Source organism: Arvicanthis niloticus, chromosome 28, assembly GCF_011762505.2.
Source record: "Arvicanthis niloticus isolate mArvNil1 chromosome 28, mArvNil1.pat.X, whole genome shotgun sequence".
NCBI classification, from domain to species: Eukaryota; Metazoa; Chordata; class Mammalia; order Rodentia; family Muridae; genus Arvicanthis; species Arvicanthis niloticus.
The window spans coordinates 10,713,285-10,731,316 of NC_133436.1; the positions used below are offsets into that span (position 1 = coordinate 10,713,285).

General features: G+C 46.3%; 1 protein-coding gene across 7 annotated transcripts in view; it reads right to left on the reverse strand.

The window, feature by feature from the left end:
* Arid1b (AT-rich interaction domain 1B) overlaps positions 1-18,032 on the reverse strand; it is a 348,947-nt gene that overhangs the window by 20,274 nt on the left and 310,641 nt on the right. For all 7 annotated transcript variants that reach the window (XM_076926714.1, XM_076926712.1, XM_076926709.1 and 4 more), the window contains 4 exons: positions 13,311-13,420; positions 12,361-12,519; positions 5,902-6,111; positions 3,252-3,456 (listed from right to left, as the gene is read on the reverse strand). In XM_076926714.1, the coding sequence (XP_076782829.1) occupies positions 3,252-3,456; positions 5,902-6,111; positions 12,361-12,519; positions 13,311-13,420 (684 nt within the window). The remainder of the gene's footprint in view (positions 1-3,251; positions 3,457-5,901; positions 6,112-12,360; positions 12,520-13,310; positions 13,421-18,032) is intronic.

Below are 18,032 nucleotides of genomic sequence, written 5' to 3' on the forward strand. Positions count from 1 at the left end.
GTGGCCTGAGTGGCAGCCCACTGTGTCCGTGGAGCTCATGGAGACTTAGGGATGGCTTCAGGCATGTAGCAGACTACCTACCCATGGAGGCAGAGCAGCTAACAGACACTGAAGACTCTGGAAATGTGCACAAAGAGGGAAAACTGCAGTGAGTGAGCAAGGAGCCTTCTGTAGCACAGGTAATCCACCTGTCCCATTAGCCCCAGACTGCAGAGGAGGAGAAGGGACTTGTTTCTGAGTCAGGCTGACTCCTTGGAAATGTTGCTCAAAGGCTGCTGTGATTTTAGAATGACCTTACTTACAAAGTATTCACAGTTATAGCTAATAAAAAAAAAATAAAAAAAAAAAAAGAAAATTCCTCCTTTCTTGCAGTGTTTTTCCTTTACTTTCAGGGAAAAAAAAAAAAAAAAAAAAAAAAAAACAAACCTGAGTACACCCTCTTGCAATTCCACTAGCAGAGGAGGCTAGCTGGCTCTCTAGGACATCCCTACCTTTTGCCAGAAGCTATGAATGTATACTCTAAAGTAAACAATGGAAAGGTTACTGGAGGTTAAGTACATTCACACACTTAGACAGGAACAGCCAGGGCTCCTGGCTGGGAAGATAATTTACACAGCATGAACCTGGTGCCCCAGTGCCCGAGGGAGGGGTGTGGGTACCAGGGGGAACAGCCCATGTGACCCAGGTCTGGTGACTGGAGGTCAACCGGAGGGCACCTTTGCTTATACCACAGCGTTCTCATTTATCTTCCTCTGAGGATTTCCTAGTTGGAAGCACGACAGGTTTTGTGACATCACTTGTCAGCTAATAATAAAAATGCAGTCAGCCACCTGCCAGCAAAGATGGATGGGTTTTGGGTTACAAACTTACTAGCTGAATGGAGTTTCCTTGTCTGTGCCTGCCCCACTCAGCACCAGTTCCCCAAGTCTGTTGGGGACAACTGCTGTTGACTAAACTTCTCCACTAACTTGGAGAAGTTCAGGGTCAGCATCCCATAGAACCTTAGGGATGCAGACGCTCTGACAGAACTCATGGGGTACATCTGTCTGCAGAGTGCCTGCCTGTAGGGAGTACTGCAGACATGAATCAGGACAAGCCTCAAAGGCTTGACTGAACTCAACTTTAGATTCATAAAGCCATAGCAAATCCAGACTGGCTGGAGATACAAAAAAGAGTGGAACCCTCTCAGAACAAAGACACATGATATAGGAACATGTGATTCAGTGAAGGCTGGAAGAAAAAATCTAGAATAGTCATTAGAAATCTTTTGATTTAGTTTGTCTTGATGTGCTGGTAAGAAAGGTTTAACTGAAAATTAGCTTTAAAAGTTACATGTTAAAAGAGACCAAGAAAACATCTCCACACAGGAATAACTCTCTCCAACAATCTGAAGGAAGGGCTTGGAGCCAGGGAGGCTGTCTGGTGCACGCAGGGCGGTTGCATAAACCTGGCTATGGGCTACAGGGATGCTGCTGCTTTCTGCCCCTGGATGGTCTGTGTGGCCCAGAGCACAATGCATGGTATCTCTGGAATGGACACTGACTTCACAGTCAACACCAGGAAGCTTGGCTCCTATATCCCACGTCACAGCAGGACCTTAGCTACGTCTGGACCAAGACATGTACTTTCACGCCAAGCTCCTTTGTGCAGTTAAAATGATAATGCTGCCATAAAGGCAGCTGTTCTAAGCTTGGGAAAGGAAAGCGCTGGCTGTTCAGAGAGCAGGCCTCCACTTTCTGCAGGATCTGTCCCTCTGCAGGGCTTCCTGTTCTGAGGCTGTGGCATGCTGGGAGAGCTATTCTCCACACACAAGTGCAAGCCATTCAGGGACAGAGGTTCTTTCCTGACAAATAAACGTGTCTTTAGATCTTTGCAGACATCACTGCTTTGGACCCTGCACCCCACAGGGGTGTTATTTTGGAAGAACAGTTCAGGGCTGTTCACAGACCAATTTTTTCAGTCTGTGAACTGAATGTAATGTATGTTTTTTAAAATTAGCCTGTACTGTGCTCAGGTATGCCCTGAATGGTCAATGTTTGGGATCATTAAGGGTGAGGCTGTCAAGGAGGGTTCCTTCTTGGAACTGGACCTCTGTCTAAGGATGGTCAGGGCAGCACACCGCTGGCTGCTCTGTGATGCCGACAGTACCAGAGAATCATTAGAAGTGAACAGAATTTCCCCTCTGCCTTCTGATGTAAACAGTGGGTCTGTTTCAAAGGCATTTCCTTCCAGGCTAAGGCATCGGGCGAGTTCAGTGAACAGCATATGACCAAGTATCCCCACACAGGCCTCCTGCAGCCTCACTGTGTAGCTGTGCGTTCTTAAGAGTCTATCTTACTTTCTTGGGCACATCTAAACTGCACCTGTATCCAGGGAATGCTAACAATACAGAAGATGCCAGCACACTGTATATGCTCAGCCAACACGGGCTTCCAGTTAGCCTCACGACAGGACATGTGACACACGGGCCCCACCTTCTATAGCAGCAGCAGGAGTGCCACCCATGCTGCAGGTGAGTAGCCTTAAATGAGATCTGTGAGGACCAGTGACCAGAAACCAGAAATGACAGGGTTTACCTGAGTGAGGCTGCCACGCAGAACCAAGCGGGGGGCTAATGCCCCTGTTTTTAACACTGGATTTGCCAGCTCACAGTATGTGGTAATTTCATACTTGAAGTCTAAGGGGGAGACAAAGGCCAGAAGAGAGCTGCAAAGAGTGACCTCATCCACTGTGTGGGTGGAGGCTGGAAGGAGCTGCCTATATACCGGGTCCCCACGGCACCTAATGGCCTTTACTGCAGCATTGGCAGGAATTCCTTTCAGGTGAGAACTCGTCGGACAGGAAACAGCAGAACCTAAGTCCAGATTTTAGTTTTCAAAGTACAGACTGGAGTGGCCCAGACAGAAGAGGTGGCGCAAGCCAGTCACTGGGCCTGAAGGTGGCGCCACTCAGACTGTAAAATACCAGAATGGGTTCATGAAGGTGTTTACTCTATCCGGAGAGATGGGATATTTTAAATCCCTGTATTACAGACAAAGGTATATGGCTCAGGAGTCTAAGGTCTACCCTGATGAGATGAGGGAAGGCGAGGAGTGGCGCCTTCCAAGTCTGGCAGGAAGGCAGCACCCTGCAGCACTCCATCCTTCTGTGTGGTTGAGCTCTGCTCGGGGTGGGTCCTCTCCTGCTCTAGGGCTCTGGCTCAGCCTGGTCCCAAGGCCACTCTGCTGGGGCCAGCTGTAGCTGTCACTCACCAGGAGATGGCGGCTGGAGCTTGGGCTGTTTCTTCGCATCCCCGGTGCTGAAGACTTCAGGCGGGGGCTCCTCCCCACGCTCAATTTTGCACTCAAAGGCAAACAGGTACTGAATATATTGCTTTTTCAGGGAGCTGGCCGCGCTGCTTGAAGTGCCAACGTTTAGGTTGGTTGCCAGTTCACGCCACTTCTTGTTTTTATTAACCTAGCAAAAAAAAAAAAAAAAAAAAAAAGGGCAGGATGGTGGGCTCCAGGCAAAGCGGCTTGTTTAAGCCGGAGACGAACAAGCACTTAATGTCTTGGCTTACTTTTTTTCATTTTAACTAATGCTCGTCACTCCCACTCAGCAGCACAGACAGCAGTTACAGCTATAAAACCATCAAGGAACCTGCTGATGGCTACATAAAAGCCCACTTGCTGGGGTCTCTGCCTGCTATATCTCCTATAGACTTGAATAAGAGCCTCTAGATTTCTGAGCCCCAGAATGAATGGAGAACTCAACACACACACACACCCCTAATCTCTAAGAGAAAAGGGTGCCTTAACTGTAATAATGGCACCATTCTTATATGAAAAAGTTACGCTTCCTTCCGACAGCCAGAATGTGAACCTGTGACCCTGGCTACAGTCTCCCATGAAGCTTCCCTTGAGCCCCTTGTGGGATGGGCACAGGAAATGCCTTCTGCTCCCTGGCTGGAGTGTGGGCCAGCAGCTGAGTGGTTGACACAGGTATGTGTGTGTCCTACAAGGTTTCCATCAGCACTCCAAGAGAAGATGAATGTGTGTGTGCGTGCGTGCGTGTGTGTGTGTGTGTGTGTGTGTGTGTGTGTGTGGTGGGGCAGAGATACATAGATGTGGGGCATTGCTTCAACTTTCTCATTTCTACCTAGGATGGGTTATGAGAACTTAAAGTCATGAATGAACCATGAACACACAAGTAACTCAGAGAAGACGGAGGCTTGTGTCTTTTTGGATGGGTGCTATGTTGAGTAGCTTGCAGTGGTCATGAATTAATGAATTTCTGGATCCAAACTTTGGCACAAGGCTCTTTATATCCAGTTACTTAGCATTAAATAGTCACAACAATAAACACACCGCTTGATTGCTCTGGGAAATACCTCTTTCAGCACTTAACGGAAGTGGGTGCAAACAGCAGGCCACCGCTGCTTCAGAGATTGCCAACCAGAGTGCTAGGATCTGAGCTGCCAGGGCAGCTTGTTGGTGGGGGGCAGCACTGGTATACCCCGGGTGTGCACTGGCTAAACTGCAGAGTTGTTTGTGTGCAGGTGTAATCTGCTTAACTGGCGTGACTCAGGGAGCCAGACCAGAGCCACACACACCACCTGATGACTGGATTCTAGTGCTTTAGTCTTGGGGATCTGCATTAGAGTCTAGCCTAAGAGAGATTAGCAGCATGGGAGGGGCAGAGGCATAGGAAGCCAGGGAGAGGTGATCTACCCAGCAAGTGATGTGGGACTCTGCAGAGGCCTGAGTTCTGATGGATCTAGTTATAGGCCTCAGTCCTGTGGGAGGCTGGCACTAGGGTAGAATCAAAGAACTGAAACACGGAAACCTCAGACATACTTAGGGTGACAGATTACTTTAATGGGGTGTTTATTATCTCATTCCAACTGCCTATTAGGCTTCTGGGGACCCAGCCAGCTCCACAGCATTGATCCAGGGTTGGGGTCTGGATGGTCAGTCTTTAGAAAGTCCACAGGTGATCTCCAGTCATGGCAGGAGCCACTGGAAAAGCTCATGTCTGCCATCAGACAGCCCGGTTCTGTGGCTTACCGGCCCGCACGCCGGGGTAGTAACATTATTATAATTTACTTAGTTATGCACAAATTTCCTCATCAATTCTTGGAGTTAGTGGCCTGTGCCTTGTGAATATACCCAGATAAAGGCCATGATGAGGTACATACCCACTTCAACCAGACCCCTCACCAAAAATAATGGGGTGTGCAAAGTGGAGTATCAAGGATATAGGATTTAGGGGACATTCATTCTGACAGACAACAACAATGGCGGGTGTTTCACACAGACAAAAAATGAGCATCTCCTTGACTTCTGTCCCTGGTGTGTAGCTGCTCCCCCAGTGTCCCAGCCCAGTGGCTCACTACAGTACTGCAGCTAGCCAGGAGCTGTAGGCATGGCTTTACCCTTATGACTGAATTCCTATTTCTCTTTTCTTTCTCACATAGCTGTGGCTGGCTTTGAACTCCTGATCCTCCTGTCTCTACCTCCCAATCTATGGAATTACAGGCAAGCACCACTATATGAGGTTTGAATTTATTAGTTGCTCTGGTTATAGAAAAATAGTGAATTTGATTTTTATTTGATCCACAACAAATTTAGTCATTTCTAAAATATTTCTGGACGACTGACCATGAATCTGTAGCAGATTCCAGAGAACTCTAGAGCTACCTGGGAAAAGGTCTACTGGTCAGTACAGATGAGAGAATTGAGGGCACAAGGGTTGGTAGCAGAGTCAAGAACCATAACTCCAACCACTACAGAGTCCTAGGAAGGGGACCATCCTACAGGCTTAGCCTTTTCTCTGTGAGAAAAGTCAGAACCAAGCACAACATCTGGAACTAAGTTGCACACCCAAAGGCCTGCCTGCAGCACCACCCTGACTCAGGCTCACCTGCGCCAAGCCTCCAATCTCTTTGACGCAGACATAGAGTCGGAACAGGTCCAGGGGCTTCTTGCCCACTGCTGGCAGACTGGAGACTGGAGAGCCCCTCTCCTCCATGAACGTCAGGTACCGGTCGACCCACAGCTTCCTCTCTGGCTCATTCCCCAGTTCATACACTTTTGTGATCTTCTCCCCAGTGGTGGAAGACGAGCTGGACTTCTAGAGTCAGAGAATGTGGTGGTGGGCATGGTGGTGGGCATGGTTGGTGGTGGGCATGGCGGGCAGGAATCAGGCGGAGGGGAGAAAGGTAAGGGAAGATAAGCGAGTTGACGAGCACAAGAAAATCCATTCAAACACTGCTGCTACCACACAGCAGCCAGCAATAACGGTCACAAGTTCAGGCAGAAACTGTACATTGACTTTAAATGAAAGGGCCCAGACTCTTAATTTTAACACCAAAAACAACGAAACTGAAATAAGCATATTGATAGAAGTGTTGAATCCAGAAGACAAGAGCCCAGTGAGGTCTCACATGCTTTGGTAAATAAAAGGCTGGCAGCCCAGAGAATGAATGCTTGTGGTCAATGTTTGATGTCACAAAGCCCTTCATCACCAAAAATTACATTCCTACTTTTTTCTCTCAAAATAAAAACGATTAATACATGTCCTTATGAAAGCGAAGTCATAGAATGATCAGCCTTGGTGTATCTACTCAACAAGCAAGCTGGGCAGACCTGCTCAAACCTCTGAGGTCCGGGAATTCCATCTGGATGCAGTGAAGACACAGCATCAGAGGCTTATCAATTTGTTCTTCCCCCCACTCCTAATATCTCAATGCCCATATTCAGCTTGAAGAAGCTAATGAAGAGTCAGCGCCCCTATTCCCTGGGCTTGGGGACTAAGGTGGTAAATGTTGGACTGTCTTTCTAGGGAAAAGTAGTGGTTTTGTGGGAATAGAGAGGATTAGCTAGGGGTTAATTGCACAGCCATAACCTATTAGTAGAAATCTGTATAATTAGTATCAAGATGAAGATAAAAATTCTTAAATGGCACCAATTTACTTTGATTACAAATTTTAAGGTTTTCATTGGCATGAGCTTCTTAGTGATGTAACAGTGAGATGAATATTGTTACTCTCACAGGCATTGTACCAGTATAACACATTTAGGAATACAAGGCTTAGACCCAGTCCTTCTTTAACTTTTTTAACTGATTTGAGATGGTCAGCCTGTGAGTTAAGGGACTATAGCAAATTCATGGCTTGGAGTTTATTGTTAGGGTGTTTTCTATGTTTTATTTAGAAATAGCTGAGTGGAGTTAACAGGCAACAGTCCAGATTACCTTACATGGATAGTTGGTTTTCAAAACATCAGAAATCCTTAGAATTGACATGACAAACATTTCTGTATTAATGTTCATTTTCATTAGAGACCTGTCTGCTCCTGACAGCTTCCTATATTGAATTCTAAGAAGAAATTGAGCATCCTTGGAGTTACTCCAGTTGTGGTGAGACAGCCACTAGGCAAGAATTGCCTCGTTCCTTCTACAGACAAATTACTGTTCAGAAAAGGACACACTTGCAGAATAGTCGACTGATTATATCTGCCTAGACAGAGTAATCAGCCCTTAATAATTCTGCAGCACTAAGGTCTGTCAGATGATTCTGGGCCAGAAGGCAGAAGAACAGATGCTCCAACGTTTTGAAGTAGAGCGAGTGTCCAGGTGTTCAGAGGTCTCTATAAATTGGCTAAGTTTTAGAAGCTATGCTTTGTGCTTCCCACAATTATAGTTAACTCAGTCATTCTGGATTTCTGACGGGGTTGAAAACTTATAGCCTCATAGCCAATCCTGGCTATTTACCTTGAGAGAAAAGATTTGAGTGGATGGTCGTCAACTGACATTCATCCTAAAGCCAGGTTCAGAACTAAATGTTTTAGTTAGGATAGATGACAGAGGTGCTGGTTAGTCAACAAAAGGATGGACTGGGTATTAGGACTATCTTGTACCTCACTGGTACAAATTGGCATAATTATGCTCTAATTGTATATTGTATTTTGGGAGAAAAGTTTCATTTTAACAGGAAGGGTGATATGTAGGAGGAGCTAAGGTGGGAGGAGTACTGAGAGGAAGAGAAGGAGTAAGAAGAGGAGGAGAAGGAGAGGAGAAGCTAGGTGATGAAAGAGAGAAAGAGGGGGGAGACAGAGAGGCAGATGCTCATGTATCTCCACCAGTCAAAGATAGTTGTTATATCTAGGTTGGGTAGTGGGTTACACCTCTGATTGAACAATACCAAACTTATAAAGCCTATGATTAACATTTTTTAAAAAATGTATAAATGCAAAAAGGAAAAGGGGGCATGGGATAGGGGTTTTCTAAGGGGGGGGGGATGGGGAAAGGGGATGGCATCTGAAGTGTAAATAAAATATCTAATAAAAAATTTTTTTCCAAAAAGAAAAAAAAGGAAAGCGAAGTCATGTTGTAGAACAGATCCCTGGTGCTTGCTGCAGAATGTGCAGGGGTGGGGTGGGGGTGGGGGTTGGGGGACAGGAACTACAGGCAGGAGACAAGTGTGCCTCCAAGCTAGTGGAGTTTGTAAGCTGCTGAGCAGCTAAAGTTGTGGCATGAGACAGCCAGCTCTCCCTATATAAAGTTTATGAGCTCCTCAGTGTGAGCGAGACAAGTACCCCAGCATGGCTGCCCACCACTCTGGAAGCCACACTCCAGGCTTGTCAAGTGGCAGCTTCCCATCTATGGGAACAGACTTGCACTGCTGGTCCCAGGTCACCCATGTTTATATATTTTGTGTAAACATATTTTTTGTGTCAGTAATCTGAAGGATTAACACTACAGGCAGGAGGATCACAAGTTTGAGGTTAGACTGGACAGTTTCTTGAGTTCCTGTCTCAAACTGGAAGAAAATAAAGCAGTAAAGGGTAGGTGACAGAGCCCAGTGGTAGTATACAACAAGATCTAAATCCAGTCCTTAGTCCTGAAGGGCGGGGTAGGGGAGATGACCCAGTTAGAATGGTAAGTAAGTGATCTTTAAGGGTTTACTTCAGGGTTGAACAAAATGTCAAGTTATTTAAAATTACTTTAGGTAAGAACTTACTATACTTAAGGTGCTTGTGTGTGCCGGCCTGTGCCTGCATACAGATATCCACTGAGTCTAAAAGAGGGGTATGGATCACCTGGAACTGGAGGTACAGGCAGTTGTGAGCCCCACGACGTGGGCTGGGAGTAGAATGGGTCCTCGGCAAGTACAACATCGAAGCCATCTCTCTACCTCCAACAGTTCTTGTCACCCTCCACGTCTTCCCCAAAGCATTTCACGTAGCAGGAGTATGTAGGGACTGTGTGATAACCTCTCAGGAGGCCTGCTGGCTCTACCCGAGCCCAGTTTCATCCCAGCACAGGCTGGGTTGTTCCTCTGCAGTACTTTGTTTACAATGTGCAAAGCTTTGTTCTACGGTGGGCTGATGACTGCTCTCCCACCCCTGAGTTAAGCTTGTTGATTCTGATTCCACTCACTCAGCACAGTGTCCTTTACTAATGGTCTTAGATGTGGTCTATAAATGCTCAGGTAAGAATTAACAGCAGATTCAGATTATCTTCTGCACATGACAAAAGAGCAAGGTGTGTCATGAACACAGTCATCATGGGGAGACTACAGCTGAGAGAGGAAAATCGGACATCTTCCTGGCCCAAGGCTTGCTGGTGAGCCAACCACTATCCTAAAGAGAGAACAGAGAGGTAGAGCCCGACAGACAGCACGTGTGTCTTACTGATGCCACAAAGCTCATCTCTTCCTCTTTCCTAGACACCAGCTGTTGGGACCCTCGGAGGAAGTTTTTATTTTTCTTTTAGATCTATTTTTTACTTCAAGTGTATGGGTATCGTATGTGTACAGTGCCATGCAGGCCAGAAGAGGGCGCTGGATCCTCTGGAATTGGAGTTACAATGGCTGTGAACCACCCATGGGTCTTGGGGACTGAACCCAGGTCCTTTGCAAGAGCAGCTCTACCAGCTCTGAGCTCTCTCCAGTCCCCTCCTGAGGACTCTGTTTATGAGACACCATCTCTGACAGTAGGAAAGGCCTTAAGTAAGATCCAGTAACTTTTGCAGGTGTCTGAGAGCCACTTGGAACTGCTTCTGTGCTGGGAATACTGTATCCCAGGTTCTGAAACCATTGGGGAGGGGAAAAAAGGAATGGATGTCTGAAAACTTACAGCAAGATATTCTTATGGTGCCACCAATGTTTTCCTTGCATACAGTTTAATTAAACTAAAACGCACATTTCCTCAAGTCTTTGAGGCAAATTTACATTTCTGCAGTCTTTACCATATGCTTGGTTCTATGTATATGTGTATGGACAAATGTTTATTTATATTTTAGAATGTTTCCTAACAAAGCAGTGTTGGTCCACAGTGTGCTGTCAAAGCAACCACAGCAGCTTTGCCGGTTCATGCCTGCTGTTAGGAAAGCCTTACTGGGGACAGTATTAAGAGCAAATTTCAGAAGGAGCTGTTAGCTCCTCCTGAATTACAGATGCCCGTGGGGCTCTGAGGCAACAATGGCAAGGCCAGTGCTCTACCCGCTTCAATCCTACCTGAATAACTAGCTCACTGGGGAAGGAGCCCAGCAGAGTGCACAGCAGGAGTCTGGCATCCCCCCCCCCCCCCCCCCCCCCGCAAACATGGCTTCTCCTGCCCCTGTTGAGCATTGGAGCCAGGGTTTGCTGTAAACTCTTAAACACAAAACAATTTATGGTATATAGAGAGATAATATACATGGTAATATTTTTTTAAAAAACCACTACATTTCAAGTGTAATTATCTGGAAATGGGGTCAATACTTTAGTTTGCTTTTCTTACTACATTTAAATAAGATTGAAAAAAAAACTTTTTTGAGGTAAGGTCTTGCTATGTAGCCCAGGCTGGAGCCTTCCTGCTTTTACCTTTCTACTCTGCAATTATTGGCTTGTGGCACTACATCCAGATAGATAGTAGAATTTTGATCAGAATTTTGCCTCTCTGGATAAGGTGGACTGAGTGGGAAGCTAGAACAGAGCAGACCTCACTCCCCTGTAATTCCTTCATTTCATGGTCAGTGATTATCGTTTTTCTACCACTGAGCCGATATGCAAATGGTTTGCAAATGTACTTAAATTCTTCCCATTCACTTAGAATCACTAATGCATATGTTTTTTCCGTTATCTAGAGAAAGAAAGGGAGAGAAAGAAGGAAAAAATACACAGTATTGCCTGCCTTCAGAGACTAAGAGCAAACAGCACATCACATAAAAACAAGAGTCTGTGCTCTCTCTTTCCTGTGTTCATGTCTCATCCTGAGTATCTCAATGACCCCATCTGCCACAAGGGGAGCACCCACAGCACCCTTCCTTGCTCTGAAAAGGAAAATGGTGGTTACAGTTGAGCTTCCTTAACATGTGCTCTAGCCAGCAGCTCTTCAGCCAGGAGGCTCTGTCTGTTTCGCCCAGTGAGTGGGTAATTTACAGCAGCCTCCTTTTGGGTTTTGACTAGCTTGGCAGATCCTGCACAGCCAGGGGCTTCCTCCTTCCAATTTGTCCTGAGCTGGGCTCTTTAACACACTGTCTTACAGAAATCGGTGGTGTTAGGTGAGTTTCCTGTCCACTAACTGCATGTTAGGTTTTTAAACAATCTTTAAAGATCTTTTGATTCCCTGTATGAGTGTATTGTAAAAAGGTTACTGTGACACACTTACTTTTATTGGTATAGAATAATTTTTTAGAAGGAGTAAGGTCCAACTTGGTGATCAACAGAGCACTTCCTGGAATGTACACAGCACTGCTGTCATTTGAACACCACACCTAGCTCAAGACTGCCAGCAGTTTTGTGGGGAATGGGTCCGGTCTTCCTAATGGCTCTGACGCACACACACATCCTTAGTCTAAGACTTCACAAGCCTCTCCACACCTCTGTCAATGCCAGACATATAATGAAGCAGGGCTGCCGCTGTGGTAGGTATGCTGTACCTGGTTGCAATATTTATTCATTTATTTCAGATACACAGCTTCGGAATATGTTTTAGATATAACAAGCCCATGACAAAGTAAAACCCGGAGCCAAATGCATCATTTTCTCATGACCCTTGTAAATGGCAGCAGCTGTCATCAGAGAAGCCTTCTATGGCACGAAGTCTGCACTCCTGGAGGAGCTGGGGACCCCCAAAGCATCGACACACCTCCCTGTGGAGGGAGGTTGGCCTTCACCTCAGAGTAGCTGCTGATAATGCCAGAAAGATCTATGGCACACATAAATTTGTTCTGTTACTAATATAATTAATTAATTAATTATTTTTTTAAAAAGCTTTTTCATGGATCGACAATGCAGAGTCTTATAAAGCAAACTGCCAAGCAATAAAGCATAATCAACTATACCCCCCGGACCTTAAAATGTCAAAAAAGAGTTAAACAACCAGGGCCACTTACAGGGCTTGATGGAGTCTTGGGCCAGCCTGGGCTGCTAATGCTATCACTCTCATCTCCGTGGAAGGAGGAGATGCTGGCAGAGCTGGGGGACATTGGGGAAGGGACGGGCAGGTTGCCTGGGGTTGGAGGCTGAGAGATACCCTGAGAGCTGTAGCTGTCCTGTGGGAGGGGAACAAGAAAAAGACAAAGTTACATCAGACTCCATCTAAAACAAAAGTACATCCAGTCTAACAGACTAATTGTGTGTGTGTGTGTACATGTCTCTCTGCATATATTACAGCTGTATATATAAAGACATGTACATACACACACAGCCAAGTACCGGAACATTTTTAGTATGGCTGGTCACTGTGAGGGATGCTGGAAAGACCAGAAAGCCACCATGCTTAAACAGAATGCTAAGCACGGATTACCCATTATTCAAGAAAGAAAGAGAGAAAGATAAAGAGCTATTTACCTTATTTATGAAATAAGGTAGGGAAGCAAAATAATATGGATGCTGTTGCTGAGGTGGCCAAAGCAGGAAGCTCCAAAGAAAGGCAGAGAGAATGACTCCGAGTGTCCGCACCAGGCAGCAGAGGTCCCCTGCTTCCCCAGAGAGCATCTCTCAGGTAAGTTTTGTTCCCCTCCCCATCTCCCATGGTGATTTAATGCCATTAGAACCAGTAACTTTCATATCCACATCACAGGGGATATGCAGTAGGAGAGAAAAGACTGCACACATGTGGCACATGAAGGCATGCAGAGAGGAAACTCATGGGACAGTGACACAGTACCAGGTCAAAAAGAGCGAGCGCCTTGCAGGGGAGACTGACTATGGCATGCAAGAGGACCATGGTATGCAGGGAGGACCATAGCATGGCAGGAGAGCCATAGTGTGCAGAGGACATTAGCATGCAGGCAGTGACCATGGCGTGCTGGGAGGAGCGTGGTGTGTAGGGAAGAAGTACCTTTGACTTGCCCTCAGGTTGGGGCACACCTTCTTCTTTACCATCTGCTTTAAGAGGCACGGACAGTTTGGACTCACTGGGAGACATCATATCTGCAAGACCCATGGATGCTGATGAAAAACAGGAGGAAAGTCAGCTTTATACATGGGCCGGACCATGGCACCCCTGCTTACATGAGCTACTGAGTGAGGCACTGACACCCAAGCTTCCCCTGGAAGAAAGGGCAAAACCAACCAACCATCCATCCAACCAACCAACCAACCAACCAACCAACCAACCAACCAACTAACCAACCAACCAAATAAATCATGGGATCCTGAGGCATGCTGATGTATGAATGCTTTACATGGGGGAATAGCAGACTCCTTATGCTCAAGAGTCCCAAACACTGAGGCCAATTTATAATAGTTTTTTTCTTTATCACCCCTTAAGATAGCAGGGAACAAGAGGAAATGGGCAGTCACATGAATCGCTCATGGCACCGGGCAAGCATCTCAGTGTCCAGCTAGGCTCTAGATGGCTTGGCCTTCTAGTTCCTCAGTTCAAGTAACCTCTGTTTGCAAAATCTTAGCTACTTCACATGGTCTAGTCTACAGAAGTAAAGGAGCAGAGCCACACAGAGGACTTAGGGAAGGTTCCTATGACTTTACAGTGTGCTGCTGTCCCTTCAGCTAGCATAGAGCCTGCTGTCACCACCCCTCCATAGGAGTGAAATGCCCATGGCAGCTCCTGGTGCAGCCCACACGTCCTATCTTTGGCAAGCGAAGCAGCCTCATCGAGGCCCTGTTAGTTTCAGACAATTGACGTACACATACTCATTGTAGAGACCAACACACATGCTCAGGCTAAGGTTTCATTTCTTTTTAAGGAAGAATCAGAACACAGAGGACAACTGGTATAGTTACTGAGGGAACAGAGCTGAATTTCCGTGGAACCCACTAGAGAGCCATCTGCACATCCCTGCACTAGAGGACGTGCTAAATACATGTGTAAAGAACAAGAGGACACTGAGGCAGCAATCTGCACTCACTCCCTGTCAACATGACAGAACCCTGAGGTGTCATCAACAGGACCTGCTCCAGATGCTGCCACGGCAAGTGTGGGCTCAGCCAGGCAGGGTACAGGGAACACAATGTACTAGAAAAAAGGAAAAGCAAACCAGCCTGAAACAGGCCCTGCAGATCGCCCACTACAAAACGATTACTGCACATATTCATGTATTACTATGTTTTAGAAAATAATTAGTTTTAATTACAGCAGGGAGAGAATGAGCGGGCTCTGGTGAGTTAGCTGGCAAGCTCCATGGTGCTAATTTGTTAATATCGTTAGCATCACTGCAGGTTGAGACCACAGGTCCTGCCAAAAAAGCCTACCCTGCCACGTGCCCTGGAGTTTACATCGGCACACTCAGTACCGTGCTCTGAAAGCCTGTGTTGTCACAGGCACACTGGCTGGGTTTGTGGAGCCCGTTTGCAGCTCAGTCAGTCCTTAAAGGCATCGAGACTCACACAGATCATAATTGAGATGTTTTTCTTTCTTTTTTTTTTCCCAAATTACTTTCAATACTTAGACTTTAAGAACTAGAACAAAAAGCTTTTTCAAGTGATGCAGCTGCAGAGAAAAATCTATTGGGATCAGCTAAAAATGTGTTATTTCTGTGAATGTGTGAAACCTCAAAAAAAAAAAAAAAAAAAAAAAAAAAAAAAAAAAAAGGCAGCTGAGCCATAGCGCTATTCCAGCAGAGCCAGCCTTGTTCAGAGTGGCGGCTGCTTTCCTGCAGCTTCTCTGCAGGGCCCAGTGAGGCAGGAATTAGTGAGCCTGGGTGAAGAGGAGGAGGAGGAAAGAAAAGCAGTGCAGGCCAGAACGGGCCTGGGCATGAACATCTGCGTGTTCTTGCTCTTCTCCAGTTGCTCAGAGCAGTGGCAGGCAGCACAGTTTAGAGACAGGGAAGGTCGTATCACATGACTTCTATCAAATCCTGCTGCTCCGCAGGCAACCATGCACGGCTCTGCCAGCATTTGAAAGTTACGTCTGAATAGTATTTTGGCAGTAGGAATAGTAATATGTTTTATGCATTTCACATATTAATGTACACAAAAGTAATTTTAAGCAGAAAGAGGTAAGCCAATTGTATTACAATAATCAGCTGTAATTCACACTGATTTCATAATCAGACTCAGATGAACATAAGCATATGTGACATTTGAAAGTCCCCAACTTTCTTCATTCTCTATTATGTACGTTAACCTGGGCACCCTAGATATACAGACGCACGTGCACTACCCTATCATGGAGGGTGGGAATGGACTGACACGAAGCACAACGTAGGGTTTTTCTTTTATTACATGATCACACTGTCTGTCCTACTGTGGCTTTTCTTTTTCTTGAAATGTTTAGTTTTGACTTAATCAAAATTTCAAAAGAATCACTGCACAGAGCCGTATATCTGCTTTCTCCAGGGCGCTGGTCTTTCAGGGGCCTGATTTTTTTCTTTCTCTTTCCTCAGGAGAGAGACCACACCACTGTCCTCAGGATGCTGTATATCAAGGAACTGCTATTTCTCCAATTCCCAGAGATCTAGGGTGTGAAGTCTGGGCAGGCACGGCCAGGGACGGCACGGGATGCCTGGGTGACAGAAGATGTAACACACTGTAAGCACAGGCTCCGGCTCTACCACTGGAATTTAAGATCGAAAATGACTTCCTGAAGCAGATGCAGTCCCGAAGACATAGGGACACAGGACTGGAGGGAAGCTTCCTCTGAGCTTCCCACTCAGTTTTGTTACAAAGTTGCAACCATTCCCAGAAGGCAGGGAAACACACAGTGCTCTGTTCCCTTCTTGGTAATATCCCATACTGTAGAGATACTTTGTCTTTCTGAAACACAAGAAAGGCCTACATTGCTCATGAATTGGTCATTACTATTTTTTGAAACAAGCTGGCTCTCTCTGCAGCCTAGGCTATCATAGAGCAAACTATGTTGTCCAGGTGAGCCTCAACTCACTGTGATCCTCCTGCCCCGGCATCTCAAGCATCATGTGAAGATTTGGCAGGTGGCAGATATGCGACCATACATACTGCATGATTAACATAGCACATACAAGGGCTGCATGAAGATCTCCAGGAAAACATTCTTCCTCACAGCCATTGGCAAGAGAGTCTTCCTCTCACCACAGCCTTCTCTGGGAGTGCCAGTGAGCATGAGGAGTGCAGGACCCCGCAATGTGCACAGGCGTCACTCTCTGAGCTGGGCCCTAAAGCCTGGCCTACTTCAGGAGGGAGGTAAGGCCCCCTCCAGCCAGGATGAGCACAGAGCATGGCACACTGATGTACTTTGGTAAGACTTCAGCATGGGTGTCTTTGAACGTAAAAAACTTTCCATCATGATTTATCGAGACCCTCACCTTGCTTTCTTCCTCGTCCCCAGTTAGACTGCTTCCTCCCTTGTCTTGGTTTGTTTCCCTGCCTGTTTGTTTCTTGAAGATGGAGGGTGACTGATAAGGGACTATTGAGCAAAAGTATCCCCTAGCTGTGTCTGTCATACCCGTGAAAATCATCTGAGGCATTTATTAATAATGCAGTCTCCTGGACAGACCCTCAGAAGTCAGACAGGATCTGCAGCTGTACGGGATGGCACACACCCTGTGGTAGGCAGTCCTTGTGTAGTTCTGAGGTAGTACAACTGACTTCTTCAGAAAGGATTGCCAGAGCTGGCGCTCAGGAGGCAGGAAGTGATGGGGCGGTTCACTTTGGGGTTTAGAATCTGGCTAAATCTGCCCGTGGGGAGGTTTGCTGTACAAGTGGATGGGTGCTCCTCTATCCTATAGGGAAGGCACAGAGGAAAAGCCTGGCCTCTACAGAGTAACTCTAGAGAGGCCAACTTAGAGCTTTGTTGCCTTTGGAATGCACACACACGCTTGGAAGAGATGCCCTGTGTGCAGACAAGCACCTAGGAGCACTACAGACGTGACACACAAAAATGCTCCTGTCCTGGCTCCTGCCAGGCCGGGCAGATGGCTGAACTGGTTTACCAATGACTTGTACTTATTAATTGTATTAAATAATTCTAGTTTTTAATCCAACTTGCTAAAAACAAACTTCAATCCCAAATGTGAAGAGACCATCAACACCCATGGAAGCTAACTGCTTCCCACCCCATGTCCACTGGTGTTCTCAGGCAGAAACAGCTGCCATCCTTACATGCACACTGATTCTGCTTAAGTAATTACTTGCTCACTGAGGCTGGTGACTAATGTCACCACTAGACATGAGGATTTTTTTTTCCGGTGATGTTCACCTTGTACAATAGTACCTTTTGGCTCAGTGAAAGGAATGCTGGGTTGCTAAGGATGTATAGGGACTGGTAATGGGATCTCAGAAAATGCCACTGCTGGCTTGCCTGTATCTCTCTGTTGCCTTCCTTCCTCTGTAGGGTACCTTGATGAAGGAATGCCTTTCTGCTACCCCTGGGATTTTATCATCTCCATGGTCCCAAGCCACGGAGGTGGATGTTCTGAGCCACTCTCTCTGTGTAGGGTAGCACAGAGAGGGAGGAGCAGCACTGTTGGAAGTCCTAACATTCCTGTCCCTTTGAGAGTAATACTCACAATAGACTCACACAGACCTGTCAACAGACACAGGAAACACTAGATGGTCAATCCTCCTTGGATATGCTGAGTGATGACTTTCTATCGGGTAGCATCCAACTTAATAATGTGGAAAT